Source organism: Branchiostoma lanceolatum, chromosome 1 (genome assembly GCF_035083965.1).
Source record: "Branchiostoma lanceolatum isolate klBraLanc5 chromosome 1, klBraLanc5.hap2, whole genome shotgun sequence".
In the NCBI taxonomy this organism is placed as follows: Eukaryota; Metazoa; Chordata; class Leptocardii; order Amphioxiformes; family Branchiostomatidae; genus Branchiostoma; species Branchiostoma lanceolatum.
The window spans coordinates 24,694,937-24,716,868 of record NC_089722.1 but is presented as its reverse complement, the minus strand read 5'-3'; the positions used below and the strand labels follow the sequence as shown (position 1 = coordinate 24,716,868).

The following is a 21,932-nucleotide window of genomic DNA, read 5'->3' as shown; positions in this document are numbered from 1 at the left end:
CATCACTCAAGCTAGCTACTTACCAAAAATCATGACCATCCATCAGGCCCTTCGTGAGTTATTCTATTTCAAAGTCTGAAGCAAAACCTGTTCCTGCAGCTCCAAAAAAGGCGATAGGGGGCCAAAACCTACACCACTTACACTCAAAATCAGGACCATGGCATAGCATGTCCAGAACACGAGATATCTAAACAGGAAGTTCCGCTGCAGTACCGTTACAAGCCGCTAGGGGACCCAAAATCTACTCATTTCCATGTCTCATCAAGACCTACCCACCTAACAAATATCAAGACAATCCATCCAAGCCTTCTCGAGTTATGCTGTACGTTACAAACACATAAACAAACGCTACCCTCTGCATAACCTTCTCGGCGAAGGTAACAATGCAATAATCAACGTTTGATACCCGGCACTCACTCACTCTCTCCCATAGCTGCACTACCTATGGAATAATAATCCTCAAGAAATATCGTCTACCGTGTCCATGGTAACGGGCACAGCGGCTGAATCGTGTGTTGGTGGAAATTTTAACGACGTTACTTTTATACAGATCTCCTTTCATGAGTTGTATTGACTCGGTATTGAGAGGAAATAGTGCGTGCGATATTGGATCAGGGTTGAAAGGCGACTGCTTACTCACCGCGGCACAAGGGAACACTTGTCTTCGCCTTTCACGGCACCGTGTTTACAGTTAGCCGCATGAAAAACGTGCGAACCTATCAATATATTCCATACACAAAAGTTATAACAGAACATACAAACAGACTCTGTGGACAGACGTTATGATAGGACACACACACCAGTGTTTCTTTGGGGGAGGGGTGATGAATTGGGGTTTTAATCTGTTACAATAGAAGACTATTTAAGAGAAGTTCAAAGATTCATTTCAGAACTAAATGGGTTCGTGGATGAAACAGGAGGAAACTGGTACAGAATAGATGTCGTTTGGATGTAGAAGGCAAGGGTGCACGAGCCCGGAAGTAGCGAAAGATCCGGCCGTCTCAAGTTCAACCGCTGGACGTGACATGTTGGTTAAGGGCTCTTGTTGTCAAGAGGTTCACTATAGATTATACATACTCAGGATAGTGAATAATGTACATGTGTGTACGCGTGCGTGCGTGCGCGTGCGTGTGTGTTTGCGTGTGTTTGTGTGCGTGTGTGTGTGTGTGTGTGTGTGTGTGTGTGTGTGTGTGTGTATGTTATAATCAAAGCGTGTATAGGGTATGCACATGTGGTGTACACTACACATGGAAGAAAAGATGTGTGCGTGTGACTCTTTTGGGGATAGAAAAAGGGGCATTGCCTATTATTATTATTATCATTATCATTATTATCATTATTAATCTTTAGGGTGGTCCTATCATCATCAGAAGGTCTCGTCGACACATTCGTGGCCTGGAACCCTAACTAAGTTTACAAACGAGATGAACGGTTCGGAAATGTCCTATTAACACTAAACATTGTCAACAAACGCGGTCCTTACTACGGGTGATCGCACCGAGCTTTCATGCCCAGTCAGACACGTCTCTTAACACGTTCTCCAACAGGATTAGAACCCATGACCCATGGTACGGAGCGGAGACGCCATTCACCCGCAACATGCGCGGATTGATCAGTTCGGCGGCTGAGCCTCCCTTACGCAAACGCAACTGCTGTTTACTTTGCAGAAGTGAGGGCCTGGCTAAGGTTTCACCCGACCAGTTAACGGTGTTTTACCATCATCAAAAACACTAAGTTTGACGCGCGCAGGTAAAGACTTCGCAGACGAGCTAAGCCGACGACAGGTCAGGGTCAAATCCTTCCCCATGGAGTATTGAAACATAATACATGTTCGTGAAAGGTGTTTATGTACCTGCTGTCAACCTGAAGAACGTGACGGGGCGACTTTCCTTTCTCACCTGTTGAAACGTGATCCCTCCCCGTGTAACCGATATCGGATCAGGCCTTACAACGACTCCCCTGTGTCCACCGCTACATTACCCCGTCATGGAGAACGCAACGGCGACAACTCAGACCACCGGGACGCACAACGGCGGCTTCTCGGGCCACCACTGGGACCTGTTCCGAACATTCTTAGACCAGGTGTCGTCGAAAGTCGACGAGGATGAACTGGCCATCATGAAAACCGTCTGCTTGACGTACCTGCCCAAGAAAGACTTAGACACGGTCCCGGACGCGCGCACCTTGTTTGAGGAGCTGGCCGCGCGACTTCTGCTAAGTCGGGATAACTTGGACGTCTTAGAGGACTTACTGAGAACCTGCGCCAGAGAAGACCTCATCGGCAAGTTAGAACTCTACAAACAGCTGCGGAAAAGGGAGATGACGTGTGAACAGTGCAGCAGTCAGCAGCACAAGTCTGAGCCCAGAGGGTCAGGGCCCGAGCTGGTCAGGTCTACAAGTATTCCAGGTGAGACACACTTATTCTACACACATGTGGCGTCATACATGCAGGTTTGGTTACATTTATGTGTAGGCTACCACTAACGGCAGTGTTATGGATCATTTCAGGAAGGTTTGGGCCCCGTGATTTTCAGTTTGACCATGCACCCAACATTGAACCATCTTCGTCGAAATTGGCTCAACAACAGATTAATTACCGGACGTTGACGCCTTCTCCTAGTACGAGCGTCATCCTAACAATGTCCTGTACGCAGATGCTTTTTAAATGTATCCTTGTAGTCTTCATGATGTTAGACTTCATAACGTTATATGATATAAGAATGTTTATTGCTACAGCACCATATAGTGCTACCGCCCATAGAGCTCCGTGCTCTTACTAATGAAAACCTTAAGACCCTTTGACCTCATTTGTTTATTTGTTTAATCTAATTTACCGGATAAGTTGTCAGTTACTGTCCACCAGTCAAAAGTTCGAAACTTTGCCCAACTCTAGTTTGGCCGTGCCATCTTTTTCTGCTATGTCTTCTCTCTTTCCGCTCGTGCTTTTTGTTGGTCTTCTTTTAATCTCGGGATCCCTTTATCTCACACGCTTGTTTGCTACCTTTCCCGCGCCTCTCCTCCCCAGTAGATGTCTCTCTATCTCATCAGTTCTGCTCGGTTCTGCCTACAGTAAGAACACACGGCACAATTGTTCATTCTGACAGACCGCATCACTCCACAGCAGAGGCATATCAAGGTTCAGGTCAAACTAGTTCAGGCGCGCCCTCTGTTGACTGTTGCAAACTCCCCTGGACGGGTCTGAACAACCGGTGGGTCTGACCTCTGTTCATGTCAAGTGCGATTTTAAAACAACTTGTCACGCAGTTATGACCTTTTTTGTCGCTAGGAGGCGCACACCACCATGATATAAAGTGCCAACGCAGGAATTTAAACAAAGGCGCTTCCATCTCTCAATGTAGAGCTGTATGTTGACTTCCAGACTGGCTAAGCACTTTGCAATTTTACACTAATTATGAGAACATTAGATAATTGCCATTCGTATTTGGTGACAATTTAACCCGGGGGGGGGGGGGATAAACCTACCTCCATACTGTCTGCAGATGGTCTACGTGAGTGATGGACGACTTGTATAAGTCTGTTTGCTGTTCTTATCAGCCATGTACATGTAGAGACGTACGTTTACCTAAAGGATCGTGAAGATCTGTACGGGGTCATGTTCAAACAGTGTTCTAAATCTGTATCCAAGGGCGAAGTACAGGTAATGGTGTTCCATAGCTACCAGGTCTTCAATGACCCATTGTACAGGTGTACAGGCGTGAGATCTTACACCTGTTTCCATAACCTCTCAAGTATTCAGGTGTTGTATTAGAGATTTCATCCCTGACAAGATATCTGTCAGGCGTCTTGATAAGTAAATAAGACGGCCTTTTCGTTGTAAGGAAGTTGACTTGAAACGCCCTATCAAAGATGCTGGGACTCCGGGAAGATTACTTGGAATTTTCTTAGTCATGTGAATGCAGGCTTTGATTAGTGGCAAAACAAATTCTACAGTCAGTAATAGATCATCAGTTGTACATGTACATTGTATGTAGCTTGAAAGCAACAAATACTTCCTAATAATGGCCGATAGTTGAACTGTCGAACGTAATGGTAGCGTCGTTTGTTTGGAACACATATCTTCTTTCATTTGACCGAAGAAATTCTAACGTTATAGATCATTGCCTGGTAAAAAAAACTGATGGTCCTTCTTCTGAATGCCTCTCAAAGTCCTCTAAGCAACCACCTGTCTCAAGGCCGAACATGTAACAAACCTGACCTAGCTTAGTCTGTTGACCTAACCTTTGACCCGTGGGCTCTTATACTCAGGTCATATTTCATCTTCAAGTTTCCCTCTGTTGACTAAATGGAGGTTGTCAGTACACAACCAGACAGAACCGGTTCTCTTTCTAAGGCTTGATTTCCCTTTCTATATTTCTTGTGTTGGTCTGACACAAGATCAGATATTATACACGGGAATTATGTAGGTATCTTTACAAACATGTAACAACCTCTAACGGATTCGCATTTGGTGGTGTGTCCAGCAACAGGTCTGGAATATACCGGTAAGAATATTTTGGGTTTGAAGATATTATAACCAACTGACCAAGGTCTGTAACTAACACCCAAATGACTTGTATGTCACCTTACGACGCGGAATAACCGTCAGGTCATTGTCATTTGACAGGAATCAAGTTCAAGTTCGACCCGAACACGGCGCACCGCTCACTCAAGTTCTCCAACAAGAGCACAGTGGTGTCACGTGACGTGGAGGGCGCCAAACACCGACACGTGCCGAAGAGACCCGAACGGTTCGTGGACGGTCCGTACCGAGCCGGAAACCCGCTCGTGTTGGGGGACGTTGCCATCACCAGCGGCAAGCACTACTGGGAGGTCTCGGTCAACGAGAGCACCATCTATATCATTGGGATCGCCTATAGGTGAGGGGGTTTCTATTCAATTGTACGTACTTTTTTTGTATCACTAAGTGTTGAAAATGCCACGTCCTTAAGGCGTCGCCAAAAAGGCACCATTCTAACATCTAAACACATGTACACAGGTAACGAATGTTGATTTTGAATTGAAAAGATCAAAATCGAACTGTATGTCAAATTATTGTTTCTTTACAGAAGTACCCGTCGTGACGAGCGGTTAGGGGACAATGCGACGTCTTGGATACTGGACCGTACCGGGAACGACTACGAGACGAGGCACGCGGGGAAACCGCATAAACTCAAGCTGGACCCGCACCCCGTCAGGATTGGCATCCTGCTCGACTACGAGGCCGGGAGAGTGTCGTTCTTCGACGCCGAGACCAGGAGAAAGATGTACACGTTCAAGGACCATTTCGCGAACCCCGTGAGCCCGGCGTTCGGCGTGTGGGACGGGGAGCTCACTCTGCACACGGGCCTGAAGGCCATCAGAGATCTGGAGAACCAGCCTAGCTTCAGTCGGTGACAAAAACAGCAGAAACATTGAGAAAGTTTCTTCAACCTGGGTGTTCGGATAGGGACTCCACCTGTCGGAAGGATTGTGAAGGACAGTCTAGAACACTTGAAAACCCGCTCCCACATGAGGAATGCTGCGACATGCACTGTAGGCAATGCTACGATACCAATCTACATACGACTGTCCATTCATATCATGTATACATGTGTATGGCCGGGGAAAACATTGTTCAAAACGAATTGACTGGTTTATCATGATATACGCTAATCGTTGGCGTTTTAATTGCACTCAACATAAACACGCATTATGGGCAGATTGTCCTACTACACGTGTATCTGTAGCCTAAATGTCGGTTCTAACGTTGTTACTTGTTCAAGCTTCTTTTTGAAAACAATTTTCGCTGCTATAGCTATCTGTTGAGATTTCCATGTCTTATTTGAAAATCAGCTTTGTAAAAGCTTGGAAACCTGTTTCGAAATTGTTACTTTCGGATGGTATATACATGTACGTGTTCTACGGTGAACAATTACGCATGCTCTCGCACGTAGATGTTCCTATAGCTACATACACGTATGTCCTCTTACTACGCGCCTTTTGTAAAAGGCGTACGTTGGCTATTGACAGAGCAAATGTAACGTCATCGGTGCCAAGAACAAACATTCCATCAATATTTTCAAAGGTCAGAAGATCACAGTCATGACTCATTTGTTACACATTAGTTTTGAATGGAACACACTTTGAGTGCTAACCGGTGACGAGTGGCCATGGCTCACATTTTTCCTGTATTTTGTTCAAATCTTCTGTCAAACGAATCGTGAACTTCAGGGCGTTTGGATACAAGGTTATATCTAAGGTGACTGTGAACTACACGGGATTGTTGTCTGGTTGCAGGGACCAAACGAATCTTAAGGTACAATTTACTTGATCTTATTCACTCATATCCTCAGTTTTTTGTCGTGTTGTTGTGATAAAAAATATTACATAAAGGATTCAAAACAACATGTACCGAAAGAGTTTGGTCGAACTGCATCCTACCAAAAATCACGATGACAAATACTGCTGTATTGACGTACAATAGCGACAATATGTAATTCACTCCCACATTTAGTAAACGCCTTGGTACCATTCTACACAATACAAAATACAAACCAAGCCAAAATAAACTGGTCGACTTTGTGTATACAAGAAAGGATGCACCAGATTACAAAAGAAAAATTATAGTGAATGTACGGTTACGTATATTACTGACAATATCCGTAAATACATATTTTTTCTGTCAAGAACATCAATACACTACATAGCACACAATGCGTACGTGTACAGCCAATACCGTAATGCATATTGTTACACAGCGTGGCCCTTCTGACACACAAAGAACAACACAGCCTTATTTGTCGCAGTTACCGACAGTGTCACATCCCGGCTTTATTACAGCCCCTGGGAACAAGCTGTGTTCGGTCGGGAGCGGGGAAACATGGAGTCGCTCCGCCGCCGGCTGCCTGCCGACCTGCTTCGCCTGGTGCAGCGCGGCGGGCGGGAGGACCCCGAAGGTGAGTCAAGTCCGGGGAGCCCTGGGAGGGTGTGTGTGTGGTGCTCTGTGTACGTACATGTGTGTGTTGAGGCCGCTTGTGTACATGTGTATGTGAAAGGCACCCATGACGTATGTAATTTTGCTACACTTTGCCCTCAACATAGTATCAATGGGGGTCAACGATACTCTCCAAGCTGAGGTTAGTGGGCCCCGGAATATTGTGACTTTTAAATAATAAAATCTTATAGGCCCCGTGTCCTGTCCTCCACGTGACAAGAAAACGGGTCATTTGATAAGAAGGTTACAATCTACCCCCACCACTGACCTCTGCTTGGAGAGTGGGCCAACGAGCCAGCTTCTGAGCTTTGGCGCCTCAAAGTCAGTGCCATGCAACCGTGAAAACACGTGCGTTATCGCCTCATTACTACTCATGGTGAATCCTTTACATGTACACTGTGTAGTAGCACAGCATTCGCATGACAAGTGTGGTGTACTTGGCCATATTCACTAGGTCACACATGCAGAGGAATATGGGGGAGGGAGTACATGAACCATTAACCGGCAAGGCAATGTGTATCCGTCAATACCAACAGCAGTTGCACAATATTGATTTTTTTCTCTGCTCATTCAAGACCCATTCACATTGGAGCCTAAACAGTGCGTTGCTTACGCTACCGTTACCATGTTGTAATCCTCCGCCAACGCACATTCCCACGGTGTATTAGTCTTAATACCCACAGGTAGGCTCTACTTGGGCTATTGCCTTGAACCAAAACGAAGCCGGTGGGCAATTTAACATAACGCGTAGCGGAATAGTAAAATTGCAATGAATATATCTTATCAGAACCAGAAAGCTTGTATGTGAACGTATTCTGTCTTGTTTTAAAACAGGACAATGTACATGTATACTTGCTGTAACTCAAGAAATTTACCGAAAATCTGCTAACTGTTTACAGTGACGGTTGCTAGCACGTTGACTGAAGTTGTGGGAACGCCGCCAGACTATGCGCTACATTTGGCCCAGTGGTTACACAACTGTCTGTCAGGGCGTTTCAGGATGGCCTTATACTATAACAGCGATGCCGAAATAGGGGTGTAATTTGCCGGGAAAGTTCATATGTCCGGGGATAGAGTGATTATTTTGACCGGAGGGGTGTTGGGTGTGTGGGGGGGGGGGGGGGGGGGAACTAGATATTGTTTTGGAACACAGGGCAATACGTTTAGGGCTTAGAATAAGGCTAGCAATGGCCACATTTTCAGATTTAAAAGAAATTGTGCTAAATTCAGTTAAAGCAACTGCATATTGCTATGCTTCTACTTTATCAAATGCATGGTCTATGCTCTCATTGTTTTACAAATGACACATTTATTTTCTGAAAGCAAGGAACTCTTCGCGATGATATCATAAGTTGACCATATCACTCTCCAATTTGTACTGTGACTGGTGTTCAACGTTGGTGGGTGTTTGCCCTTATATTTGCGTGACCTTATAATTACTTTAGTAGGCTGGGCCTATGGGAGTCATCAACATAACAGACATAGGAACGTCTGGCGACTTGACAAGAACTATATCCTGGGAAATAGTGGTGGTGGGCGGTTAGGACGGGTGCGGGGTGACAAGCCAATACAACGCCCCTTAGCCGCTCCTTTGTAGAAATCTCATTAAATTGATCATAAATATTGCCGGAGAATGGCATCCAGGAAATAGAAAAAAATCAGCTTCATAAATTCAAGCGAGGAGGTCGTTATATTGCTTTCATTTTCCTGTGTTCTGTAGCAACTCTACGCACAAGTTAAGAAGCATCCAATGTTCTTTTTATTTTATCGGCTTGACTACGAAGATATTTTGTAGCTATCTTATAATGGATGATCCTTGTTTGTATGATTTCTTCATTCAAATTGGACTTGTTTGAAATTGTTTTAGACTTTGTTATACCCCCATTTCAACGCACATTTTGGGTTGCCCTATTTCTCCCTCTTGCACGCTGTTAGAATTTGATAAAACATAGGTCATAGCCCGCGACAGTACAGCTACTGTATCCGGATGTTAGGACCCAGTGTCAACAATTCAAATTACGCCTTTATCCTCTACGTCGATAGAATGTAAAACCATCCGGGCGCAAGCTCTTACGCTGCCTGCAATAACATCTGAATTTACAGTAATTGGGGGCAAACGTAAACGTAGACTTGTAATTTATGTCAATAATAGACCCCATACAAATGTTAGGGCTCTTGTAGCGTACTTTAACTATAGGCAGCTGTTTGTTTAACTTTAACATTGAAGTGCAAAAGTGCCTACCGTGTTATGTTGAAGTTTGTTATCATAGCGCTTCAAGTCGCGCTCACTGTTAAGTTATATATCTCATAGTGCGAACGGTTAAAAGCAGCAGACCGACGACACGGCTGGCGCTGTTAAAAGATCTACGGGCCGAATCATTGCCTTCTACTGATTAAACTTCTGTCTTCGCTGGTACTTTTACCGATAATATGTAAGATTTTCCATTGTTTTCAGTCTGTACATATTTCGTATTGTCTATATTTCTTTCGGCATGTGTTTCCATGAAATGACTGTCGGCTGACATGGCTATTAAAGAACATGAGGGATGCTCCCTCGGAGTCCCTCCCCATTCTATTCTCCAAGTAGATGCAGGGTTTCTTTCCATATCTCTTTCAAGTATGTGAACAGGGTTTTCTCTGCATTGGGTGCCCTTCAAAAGACCCCGAACGTCACAACAAACAACTTAACGAGGCAAGGCCATACATTCTCCCGAGAGATTACCCCGCCATCCGTACCGCACCCCCAGGTCAATTGTTTCCAGCAGGTCGCCCGGCACCCCTCCGCTCGGAGACCGGATCATATTTGAGTCGTCATGGCTCGCTTGTCTGCAGATTGGTGAACTTGAACCCTAGCTGCATTCCTGGCTGGACCCTAGCGCTGCCCTACGGTTTGATTGATGCTTGGATATTTCAGTGGTGAAGTTGGGCGGTGGTAAAAACATTATATTCATAGGTCCTGGCGCACCATGTCATTGAATAGTTTAAACAGTTAGAGTTTCAGTGTAGGCTTGACATTGGCAAGTGCAGGACTTGATCATGAACGACGCGAATGGGTACGAGAGCTGGCAGTGAAACTCGATCCTGAGTGACCAAGGTAGCTGACCTGTGATTGGCTCACTTCTGAAGCCACCGTTCAAACTTTGGATTTAATCCGTAGCTACCACCTCGAGTTTATACTGCGGGTTTACATTGCTGTGTTTACTTCCTCCCTTTTCGTACGTGAGCGTTAATCTAGGGGAGAGCCGTACTGAAGCTTGGAGTTCAGAGGACCTCACGACGCTGCTCTCAGTCGCAGGGGGCGTTGTTTACACTCCGGAGTAAGCAATGACCTGTGGTGACCCCTACAGAATTGGTCACTAGGGCTGGTGTAAGGCCACAGCTCCTGGATCCCCGGCCCCTTTGTCTACGTGGTGTTTTGATCAGCTCTAACAAGCAAGTCTCATTTACAGTTTTAAGTGTCGTCTGATCGGGCTGCCAGTTGTAAAGGTGCGACATCGTGACGAGTGAAAGGGCGGACCCTGCAGGCCAAGCTTCCCGCGGCAACTCGTCTCTCTCCCGCCATAAACAACTGCACAAGCCGCCGAGTTTTCCTACCAAGCTGCACAAACACTGGGGTAAAACAGTGGAGGCTGTCTCGACAGGACGTATCGATCGTGTTCGTGGGACTCCGGTCAACACGTGTGCGAAGCACGCCAGCTCCCTTCCCAGCGTTCGGAGGCGTCGTCCGGCGCCATGGCAGGTGGCACAGGTAAGCCACTTTCTCTACCCCGTACCCGGGAAGTTCCACGGACTCCGCAAACAAACTGTGCAAACGGGTCAACTCGTATGGCCCTTTCACGGGTTGTTATTAACGTGTTTCTGGGCCATCACGCTCTAACGTCACACAACGGCAAACAGAACGGCCACGAACGTGGGCGTTGGCAAAGTCCACTGTGTCGTGCAGTCAACGAATGACGTTAGGTGCTTTTTCTTTTGCCACCTAACGTTAGTACACTTACGTTGTTAACAAAAATATCTATTTGAACTAGAGGGAGGGGTGTATCGCTGTTTGGAGTGTCGGTAAATAGAGTTTCTTGTTGTGAGAGTATATTTCTGGTCCTCGGTATATTATGTTACCTGTCTGGTATTGGCGAGCGGCAGTACCGCTGCGGTGACACCGTTACTTGGATGTGCCTGACCGCACTTGGCCGAGTCTTCAAGTAACAGACACTGTTAGTGTAAATGCATTTAAGTTCACGTGGTTTTTATCTCACGCTAAGGCGAAAATGGAGTATTTGCGGTGGTTTTAATTAAGTTTGCGGCAGCGCTGTAGTCAGATACTGCTATGTTACATTATTGGATAAAAATGTTTGCGGTGGTTTTTAAGTTCGCGGTGAAACGGTCGCCGCGAAAACCGCAAACATAAGACCGCCGCGAACATTTCTGCATTTACAGTATTTTGTAACAGCGGCACTGCAGTAGAGGACTTCAGAATAATTTCATTCGATTTATTTTGTCTCAAATGTCTAGGGCGTGACTTTTCTTTTAAAACATCACACCAAGAGGCGAGTAGGGCGTCCGCCCACGGAATTTTTACTGAGTCAAATGCTAGCCAACATCCCTGATTTTAATTCTCCCAGTTTCCTTTAACCTTTGGTGAAACATACTTGCGGTTACTTGGGCGGGTTGTCTGAGCCATGGTTAAACGGCACGTGACTTCCTATGGTGTAGAAATAAACGGAGGATCACTGAAGTCGTGACCTGAGGTGTGCAGCGCGCATGTAGGAATTGGCGGGCTTAGACACGAGCGTACTTTAATACATATACAAGGAATATACTGTAAGTCTATTCATATTCGCGAGCATGCACTTATAATTTCGCGAATTTTAGTAAGTCAGAACAAACCGTTACTTACCACACTACCCGGGGTTACGGTGATATTAGAATATATGTGATATAATTTGATAATTGTACGGTTCTTGGTGGCAAATGTGCTAGATGTTAGCACATCGGCAACCAAATCCGTAGTACGTGTGGTATTTGGCACACTTTTAGACAGATCAGCCGAAGTGGCTCGGTGGGCGTCACTCCACTGCCAGGGAAGGTCGTATAAAGTGCCTTACCCAAGGGCACAACTTCGGGACATGGTGAGCATCGAACCCGGGACCAATTATTGGCTCTAACGCTCTAACCGTTGCGCCACACTGACGCCCATTAGAATATACTAGAACCCAAACCAAGCCTTTTTGGCCACAATAACTTTGGTATGAACTTTTGCTCTCTAAGTCTCCTTAGACAACTAAAAGTGCCTCACAGCCAAAATAAACACAGAAGGTGATCTGCCGCAATTGGATAGAGTGATCATGATAATCATCTCCCATCACACAGGGTACAGAGGCTAATTTCACTTCTAGGGCGGCAGTTAATCAGGTTTGAAAAGGGTCTTTAAGGTTAGGAATGTCGTTTGCAACAGTCGTCTGAAGTTTAGGGCTGTTCCATTCAAGATTCGACTGGGGAGGTTTCAACTTAGGTTTCAATATTGTGGAAAGGAATAGCGACCGGTCGAAAAATAGATTCGACTGCCCCTTACTCTTCCCCAATATGTGTTCACGTTTACAGGCGGTGTTGGAAAGGGGCGTGGCCGCGTGTATAACTTTTCCAGTCTGTCCTTTTTGTTCTCTAAATGGATTATCCCAACAGTCAAACATATAACTTCGGACTGGATCTGAATTGGATTGGTTACAGACATGGGTGTGCCTGGGCGGTACAGTTAACTGGTCCAAGCTGTGCCGCTCATAAACTCCGGCGTTCCCTCCACATTTTGTGACATGCAGTATGTATATAGACACGGGTCACGCCCCCTTGTTACACGCACATGGTGTTTGTATTCTATCGTACACACTTACATATGGGCCATCACGGATTGGTCAAATGTTACATGTCAAAGAGCGCCGACATCGGTGAATGAATGACAAAATCCAAGCAACAATACTTTTTAATGTTTTATTGTTTAAAAAGTTAAATCAGTCAACAATGTAAGGTTATGGTTAAGGCCATAGGACAGTAAGTAAGGTAAAGCAGGCATCCTCAATTGAGATGAAGCATGATGCTTTTTCAAGTAGCTAGTGGTAGTGCAATGTATATATGCGGCTTCGCTACGGCTCGTGTTTTTGGCCAAGCACACCGGGTCACCCCTACTCTTCTCGATAAGTGTGTTGGGTTCTTTTACGCTTGAGGCTTATGCCCGAAGCTCCCTCATACACGGGGCCGCCGGCTTTACGTCACCATCCGAAATGACAATCCTGGCCGCATTCCCAATAAATCCTCAATTACCATACATCCTCGTGATCACTACTGCTACATTTGTCTCCTGGACTGGAAAAGTCATATGGGTGAGGGGGCGAAGTCTGCCATCTCTTATTGTCATTCAGGTGACCCGAACTCCCCCATCTCTCCCACTGTTGTAATCAGAGAACCATAATTGGGGAATAAAGTCTTGATAGCTTAAGTCAAGACACAGCGGGAGTTACCACTAGCAATGTGGGTGGAACACAGGTAGTTATGTCAGATTTACAATGTGCAATCCCCGGTAAATCTATACTCCAACGACGTATATTCTTTATGTGTCACAGTCAGTGCAAAAATGAATAGAATCAAGACCGCCTTACTAGAGTCTTACATGAGTCTACGTGAAACTACAGACCCAGAAGTACTCAGGGCCGGGCTCTCTAATTGAGATCACGACTTCACTCGTCTGGTTCTCGGCTGGATACCGGTAGTTTACTACTTGAGTTATTCCTTAAGCAGCCACTCTGGCAGCAGCGCTCTGCCCTTATCAACTTTAAGGTCAATCCGGCCTACCTTTGAATTAGATTCCTCACGATGAACAGGAGTTAAAGTAATTTTGCCCGTGAACTTGTCCACGCGTGGTTTATGGGCCGTCTGGTGTGATAAAAACGGATGAAAGGGTGTTAGACATAGTTGTGTGACCTTAGATATCAAGTTCATGTCAATGTACTTCATCCACCGTGTGTAATTTGAACGAAACGACCTGTAGAGCTGTGGCCAATCGGGAACTGGCTTGGAGGGATCTTGGGTGCGCACGGCTAGGATGTAGGAGGATGATAATGGACGATTTTCTCTGTTTCATACCTTCGACTTTTAAAGAGAATTTCGTTGTAGGAAGTTTCAATGTGGGGTTTGTATAGCTTCTGTATTTATGATACTTGCAGCTGGAAATGCCGAAATTCTAGCCTGCAGTTTTTAAGTCTTCCGCTGGGAGCATCACCGTTAAAACAGTTCCTTTTGGCTTTGGACTACACTAGCGTCGGCCTGTGATGAATCAAGAACCCCCCTTGGTGCACTTTGACTTACTCCCCTGGCTTTTAATGTCTATCACTCCAAGGTCTTTCCCTACGAACGGTATCCCCATTAAACCCGTTGGCTTTAGAACCCGAGCCGACCTAAACATACTAATCGTGCCTTGTTTTCATGATAAAGGTCCCCACTTTGATATGAACGGCGGCATCCCGCTGAAATAAGTGCCGAGCCACTCATGGAACCCTGGGCGCCAGGTTAGCATACTAACGAACCACAGAAGTCCGTCTGTACTGTGGACAAGTCGTCTCTTGTTAGGGTAGAATAATTGGGACGACCCAGAAATAAGGAGAGACGCACACAAATAGCTTAAGGCTGCACAGATGCAGTCACATGCTTTACATATGGTTACAGGCTTTGCAACTTAAAAAGAAATACTAGTAATGATCAAGTTATACTTAATATAGGACATCAGTTTAGCCTTGAAGTCTTGTGAAATGCAGAAAAAGAGTATTAGTTAAGGAATGCTTTATAGCTTTACAGTTCGTTACGTATATCTTTCACCAGTCTTTCCTTCTCTTGCAAGACATTTGGCGTTAACACATCCGATGAAGGCAAACGCGAAGTTACTTTTGCTAATCGATGTATACGTAGTTTAATCTGGAGGAAGATTTCCAGTTTGGACACGGTTTGGCTGGCAAACAACTAACAAATTTGACGTGGCCTGACCCGAAGAACGCCCCGGGTGTTCTCCGGAGAACTGTTCATTTTATTTTTAGTGGTTCTGTCAAACGCCTCTGTCGTTGGACGTCCTCTCTCCACACTTCCAGCTGCTAAAATACAGGACCGACTTGGTGGTCTGGTCTCTGGTTCTGTGAGAATGTCAGGACCGACCGGGGAAGTCATCACTCAGAGCACGGTCTGGCTTAGCGGCTAGGAAGGGACGACTTAGTCAGTGTGAACTGAAGGGATTGGCAGTACCGTTAGTGCGAGCGGCTTGGCTGGTACCGATATTGTACGGCGAGTTTGACGGGTGAACTGAACGGGCGATGCCGACCATGGAGGAAGAGGAGGACGATACTGAAGGTCGGTGTTAAGCACAGGAGCTACATACGGATGTTTTACATGTTTGTCTTGCTTTATATATCATAGGAATCATACACCAGAGGTATTTAAAGGCATGTGAGCGTAGCTGTGGTCTGTCCAAAGAACTGTAAAGTCAAGGGGAATATTGTATTGATGATAATCGTAATGTTGTATCAATATCTTAGTATTCTTAATTACTAACATTAATTGACTAACTCTCATACTGAGCCAAGGGGCTCACAGTTATCAGATAGTAAGTGGCTCCTATATGGCCTAATTTACTTAGGTACCCCCCCCCCCCCCTTCCCTATTTGGGTGTGGTTTGTTTTGAGTATCGGAAGTTGACATGGTTATGCCGTGTTGAAGATTAATACCCGGATCAAATTCAAGTTCCGCCACGCAACCGCAAATGATGACGCCGTGTGCCCTGAATATTATAACGTTTGTGTAGGTTCTTCATTAAACATGCATGGTTTAGGTAAAAGGTACATTTAAACGTACGTTAAAACTTTATGAGCTGTGTCGTCGCTTGAGTTTTATACAATGCCCTTTACTGTGGTATTCAGTTTAGAGTAAGCTTGCAACAGTCTGCTCTATCCGTAAGTCTGTTTTGTTACTTGACGAACGGGCAATGTGTCCAGTGTACAAACCATGGGAACTTCTAATGGTTAAAACATGCACGTTCGTATAGTAAGGTTATCTTTCCGTCAGATCAGGCCATGTGTGACAGTGTGAAATTCGCCATACTGAACTTATGTTTTGTAGCATAGAGTTAATGCATTTGTACCATAACTGTGTGGTACAATATGGTTCACAGAGGTACTAACTATGTCAGGAGGTAACTTTGATTGACACCGCATGTGAAGAGCAAAATCCGACCCTTTACAAAAAACTTAATTGTGTCAAGTCATAAATTGATGGTATGATACATGTATTTTCGGAGCTGTTGCACCCCGTGTTTACGTATTTTGGTGGAGAAATTGTGGGTGGCAAACAAAAATATTATGATTATGTGATAATCCATTATGACGTCTCGCTCGGTTGATGATCGGGAATGTATAAAAATAACCGCAAGTGTAAGATTATACGGCTAAGGGGAGGGGGAGGAGAAGCAGCTGTAGTTAGACTCATAAATCTAACATGGACCACCTTTAAGTGCATTTGGTAGGTTATCATCTCCATGGGCGATGATTGTAGATTCCTCATCAGTTACTAGTAACGTTGGCTGCTTTACGTTTGCTGATCTGCATTGTGTTTTCTAACTATTACCATGGTGGCAAGCATCGGGAAAACAGAAAATACGGTGACCAGATCTAGAAAACGATGACATGCCGTGGAAGATACATGCATTACAGTATCGCTGCTGAGCGTGTACACACAATGTGTAGAGAACTGTTTTTCGACAAACGGACATGATGCTACAAAGCAACGTATTTGACCGAGGACACATCTCTATAAACATAGTGTAGTTGACTTTCAATAATGTCTATCATAATTGGATTTGTGACTTGGGTAGAAAGTGACGTCAAGTGAAAGGTCATAAAAGTCAAAAGGGTAAAACACCAGTAACAGGCTTCATGACTCAAATGGCGGGACATTTGAAAGCATTCCTTAGGATTTTGCGGCATGTAACGTTATACAGTGGGGTGTTCCAGTAGTCCTGAGGTCAGAATAATTTGCGTTGAGGAAGCGAGAACAACGTTAATCTGTTATTGCACAAACAACTTATATCTACGATGGTGGTCAAAGAACACCCCCCCCCCCCCCTTCCTTGGTGTGGACAGTTGGTGTCGTCAAGAGATTTCATAGCTGTCATTAATGATAATGAAGACATTTAATGAATAATATCATAACTAAACACAGACAGCCTTTATAGCTTTCATTTCATTACTTTAAGAATATACAATAGTACATGTAGTAGATAATACTATCTATTGAATAGTCTATTCCTTTTCTCTGTAGTTGTTATATTTGGTAGGGTCCAACCAAAATGCATTTGGTCGTCCTACTTTCGATAGCCTCCTGATTCCTCAGGAATATTTCTGCTGCGTTCTATTTTGAGTCATCTCGTTCCCAGAGCAGTGCTGACGCAAGGCATGCCTGACCCCATGGAAGGGGGGTGGGTCTGAGGGAACAGATCCACCAGCTATGTCAGGACTAGTCCATGAGTAGCGAGGGGGAGAGAGTTGCTAGGAAATAAAGTTGAGAGAAAAAGATACCCAAAGGATGTGTGTGAGAGAAACATAGACATTGATGGAGGTAGTAAAAAATCAACTTTGGAACTCTTGAAGTCTGAATGACTAGTGCTAATTTGTCAGAACTTCGGTTTACCAACAACTATAATAGAAAAGACAGTAACGAAAACAAACTACAATAACAGCAAATGACATAAATTTCTATAATTGTATTTTGTCATGGAGTAACAATCTACATCGTACTGTCGACAGCTTCATATCCGCGTAAGACCCACTGTTGTGTTCGCTGTGTATACTGCACGTGCGAGCATAATACCAGTCGAGCGACATGCGGGCATGAATAGTAACAGAAATATACGGCGTAAGACATGTTATGTTTTTTATGACGGCTTTTAATAACACCCAACATAGCTTCTACATTATCGACAGCTCTGTCAGGACCCACTGTCATTCTAACGTCTCTAGTTATCTAGTGTCCTCAACCATGAACACCAATGGAAACCATAATGGTTAAAATTGCATGCTGTCACCGTGTTTCTGTATGAGTATAAACCAAGTGTTACTGACCGACGAAGGCTATATATATATGATCATGTATATATATGAAAGTGACGTGCCTGAGAATCTCTAGTTTACAGTGGTAGCTGCACGATCCTATTATGAAGTCCGTAAGGACTGGGTCAGGGGGCAATCATTACCAGACCTTCAACAACACGCTTCACCGCAAAATCTATGTACGGACCACGGGTCAGCGGACCTTTGCCTTCGGTTGTCCTTTGCCTCCCTGAATGGGTGTTGTTGACAAGTCTCATCTGATACTAGACTGTTCGGTCTTTAACATTTTACGAATATCACTATTAAACCCCCTTGCATTGGTCCATATCTTCACTAGTGATTGCCTGCGTCAGAGGTACTATTTGTGGTGAGGCTTTAGGGTATATTTATGGTTCTGCTGTGCGGCCCCTCCAAGTGCATGAATTATATCAGTTGATCATCTTCTCTCCCCAAATAATGCAAGTTGTTCAAAGTACAGTACCCGTCGAAGAAACTCTTTGTTTCAAGGGTTGGGATAGGCTTGAAGAATGAAGCAAATGATGTCAAGATCTTTATAACGAGGGCAACGTCATTGGACATGTCATACCCACGGTGAGGCACTGAAGCTATCAGAAATGTTACTTCTTCGGACAGATGGCCATCCTCAGTACAGCATCATATTATTTTGATTACATAGCATATGATTTCATTTTCTTCACTATCTATTTATTTGGAGAGTTGACCTCTTAAGATTATGTAGATTAAAACAATCTGTTCGAACGATGACCAGAAGATTATAACGATGACCATCACCATATTTGCAAACATTATACCATTATCGGTCACAGTGACTGCTATCAATCCTGGATAACCCCGCTGAAACCTGGACCACATGGCGGCTTGTACATAGGTCTAAGGTCAAGAATGTGAGGGCTTCTGTAAACTCAAGTCATTCAATGGGGTCAAATAGCGTCTTAAGCCCATCCGTAGATACTTAGAAGAGGAGATCTAACATTTTGGCAGGTTTCGACGTTCCCGAAGACCATGATTTAGCGGTGACACGCTACAATCTGGACAACTTGTTGTCACTACGAGGTCGTCTGCAAAATTCTCCCTAAACTTGCAACGCTGAGGAAACAACGGAGTAGGACTAGGAGCTTGTAGTTTAGTGGCATAACGACTCTGGATCGGGACTCGTTCATAGTATGGATTCTGACATCAGCACGGTTGTTAAGGTTACTTGGCAAGAACCTGCTGATAATGCAAAGGTCTACAGTTCCCTGGCTCAGGTGACATCACTTCAAACCGATTATCCAGGTACATGAAATGAGGGTAAACTTTGGCTCTGTATTTCAGGAGTAGCTAGGCAAGGTAGTGGTGGTTCGGAAACGGACGTAAGCGACACACGGCTGGATACCAGGTAAAAGAAGCTGGATTTGTTTCATAATTTCTCTGCCTTTTTTACCGTGATTCTACAGGTCTGAGCTTCGGGCTGGACCGGACCACCTCCCACCGGGAGCTGCGGATCCTGGAGGACGGGCTGACCATCGAGCGGGGCGACCGGCAGGAGGACACCGACACCATCAAGAAGGTTGCCGACAGGACGAGAGGAAGGTAACGGACTTTCTCATCCTGTTTGTGTGACAGTTTGTGAATGTAGTAAGTCCCAGGGTTGCGACATCTTGGTTGGGGCTGCACTGTCTCTCAAGGGACGTAAAATGGGGGTCCCATGTTCGAGGAGGTACCTCGAGCACGTTGAAGTGGGCTAGCAACCCCTCCCTGTAAAAATATACCCTGCTACTGAAACAGCAAGGAAACATGCTGCCCTATGTGCCGACTAGGAACTACAGGGGTCTGAACGAACGATGAACGCTAGCGTTAATGAAGGAAACTTAAGTTTTATTCAGTATTTTCAACCGAAAGAGTGGGGTGTTGAAACTTTAACAAAATCTTTCAAAGTTTTGAGAGACTAGGTAAAATGCTGTCGTGACTGAACAGATCTCGCTGTGATAACGTAACGAGCCCAGTAGCTGCCCAAGATAGAACCTTCACTGATAAGTCATCAGGACTGGCACGATCGAACGCCGAGGCTCTGATAAGGTGGCATGGAGGACCACATTCAACTAGAGATACCAGATATCTGAGATGATACTATGACAGATAACGCTACGATATGTCCATACATGGAGATGGAGTCGTGATTGTGTAGATAAACGAGATCTCATTGGGGACACCTTCCGGTTAAACTTGAAGTTGAAGAAATTTTGCAGTTTATCAAAGGTCTGTTTTGACTTTTGTATCAAGTCAGTGTCCGACCGGACGATGTCCGATGTCCAAGTTCTAATCGCTGATGTCTTGCTATCTTTTAATTCAACCAAACTGGAAAGCAAAGTAATTCACTCGTTGTTTTCTCTCTCTTCCCAGGTTTATGGATGGAAGAAACTTTGCAGGTAACCCTGCAGTTCTGGGCGACGTGGCCTTGTCCCGGGGGAGTCACTACTGGGAGGTGGATGTGAGCTTCAGCTCGTCCTACCGTGTGGGGCTGGCCCTGAAGAACGCCCCCCGGGACTTGTTCGTTGGTAGCAACGCGCTGTCATGGTGCCTGGACAGGACGATCGAGGAGTATTCCGTGCGCCACGACAGGATAAAGGACAAGATCCGGCTGTTGGGACACTTGGAGAGGCTGGGGGTGTACGTGGACTGCGACTCCGGCAGGCTGGCGTTCTTCGACGCCGAGAAGAAGAGTTTGATTCACGAGATCACGGTGGACCGCGCTGAGCCTCTGTACCCGGCCTTCGCGCTGTGGAACGGGTTTGTCAGCGTGCAGACGGGCTTCACGGTGCCGGACTACATCAGCAAGGCGTTCGGGAAGAGAGAGGGCAGCGGCATGAACAACATCGTACAGTCACTCAACATAAAGAGGCTACGGTTTATGTGAGAAAAAGTATTTTGACGCTCCATCAAATTACTACTAATTATTCAATATAGAAACACAGTGACTATAGAGTGGTGGGAAATAACATTTTACATGGGGTACAAGACACGTTCAAATATACATGTAACGTTACATGAGCTAATCTAACAACTGATTGAAGTCCGAATGAAATGTATATCTGTAGATCAAGATCTGGTTCCCATAATTTGCGTTTAGAGTATATCGTTTCAATGTTTCTTGGAGAAGGCTAAGAAATAATTTTACCATGACGTGCCTCTGCTAAAAACACGCAGAAATTGGCAGAATGTATGAAATGTAAATCATGGTTTGTCCAGAGCCCTATTCACGACAAGTCTGAAGATGGTGCAGCAACGCCATCTAGCGCCTGCGTTATGTACGACCATGGTACGACCTTGGAAGTTGTTGACGAGTTCATCATCATGTTGTTACTACTTTTGATCAAGTGTTATGTTGCTATTATCTAATGCAAACTATTCTAACTGTAATTCTTATCGGAATCACCAAGCTCGTTACGTATATATCCTTATCACAAGGGGAAAATTAATGTGTACATATATACTACCTTTTATTTGCCTAGCCTGTCCTGTATTTTTTATTCTAACTAAGCACGGACGTATTTGTTCATCTTCAACTTGCACAGCCTATCAAAGCTAGCCTCAGTAAGACGTTATTTTTCTATAATAAAAGGGCACGTTTTACTGTCAAAAGATGTGCATGACAAAGGTATATGTTCATGTTTGTCTCAGCGACAGTGTGTGTGTTTGTGTGTGTGTGTGTGTGTGTTTATGAGTGTATGTGTCTGTGTGTGTGTGTATGTGTGCGTGCATGTGCGGCGCGCACGTGTGTATGCTCTTGTACATGCATGTGTTTGTGTGCTGTATCTCTAGTCTAA

At 44.9% G+C, this 21,932-nt stretch overlaps 2 protein-coding genes across 5 annotated transcripts; both read left to right on the top strand.

Annotated features, from left to right (window-relative positions):
* The first annotated feature begins 1,554 nt into the window (after positions 1-1,554).
* On the top strand, positions 1,555-6,138 carry LOC136443667 (SPRY domain-containing protein 4-like). Its single transcript, XM_066440992.1, has 3 exons — positions 1,555-2,407; positions 4,625-4,877; positions 5,067-6,138. The coding sequence occupies exons 1-3, from the start codon at positions 1,987-1,989 to the stop codon at positions 5,392-5,394; spliced, it is 1,002 nt and encodes a 333-aa protein (XP_066297089.1). The 5' UTR covers positions 1,555-1,986; the 3' UTR covers positions 5,395-6,138.
* On the top strand, positions 5,415-21,766 carry LOC136443678 (E3 ubiquitin-protein ligase Midline-1-like). 4 transcript variants are annotated; one of them, XM_066441002.1, is made up of 4 exons: positions 5,415-6,295; positions 6,820-6,935; positions 19,563-19,698; positions 20,509-21,766. In XM_066441002.1, the coding sequence occupies exons 2-4, from the start codon at positions 6,860-6,862 to the stop codon at positions 21,020-21,022; spliced, it is 726 nt and encodes a 241-aa protein (XP_066297099.1). In that variant the 5' UTR covers positions 5,415-6,295; positions 6,820-6,859; the 3' UTR covers positions 21,023-21,766. The 4 variants fall into 4 exon arrangements, with proteins under 4 accessions (XP_066297099.1, XP_066297106.1, XP_066297125.1 ...); XM_066441009.1 differs by having other exon boundaries at positions 6,786-6,935; XM_066441028.1 differs by lacking the exons at positions 5,415-6,295; positions 6,820-6,935 and adding an exon at positions 9,680-10,721.
* Positions 21,767-21,932: the final 166 nt, after the last annotated feature.

What these genes read in the sequence shown, in the direction of transcription:
- LOC136443667 (XM_066440992.1), top strand. Translation starts at nt 1,987, where the DNA reads ATGGAGAACGCAACGGCGACAACTCAGACCACCGGGACGCACAACGGC. An exon ending in CAGGTCTACAAGTATTCCAG is followed by an intron (nt 2,408 to 4,624) that starts GTGAGACACACT and finishes GTCATTTGACAG; the next exon opens with GAATCAAGTTCAAGTTCGAC. An exon ending in ATCATTGGGATCGCCTATAG is followed by an intron (nt 4,878 to 5,066) that starts GTGAGGGGGTTT and finishes GTTTCTTTACAG; the next exon opens with AAGTACCCGTCGTGACGAGC.
- LOC136443678 (XM_066441002.1), top strand. Translation starts at nt 6,860, where the DNA reads ATGGAGTCGCTCCGCCGCCGGCTGCCTGCCGACCTGCTTCGCCTGGTG. An exon ending in CGGGCGGGAGGACCCCGAAG is followed by an intron (nt 6,936 to 19,562) that starts GTGAGTCAAGTC and finishes GTGATTCTACAG; the next exon opens with GTCTGAGCTTCGGGCTGGAC. An exon ending in GCCGACAGGACGAGAGGAAG is followed by an intron (nt 19,699 to 20,508) that starts GTAACGGACTTT and finishes CTCTCTTCCCAG; the next exon opens with GTTTATGGATGGAAGAAACT.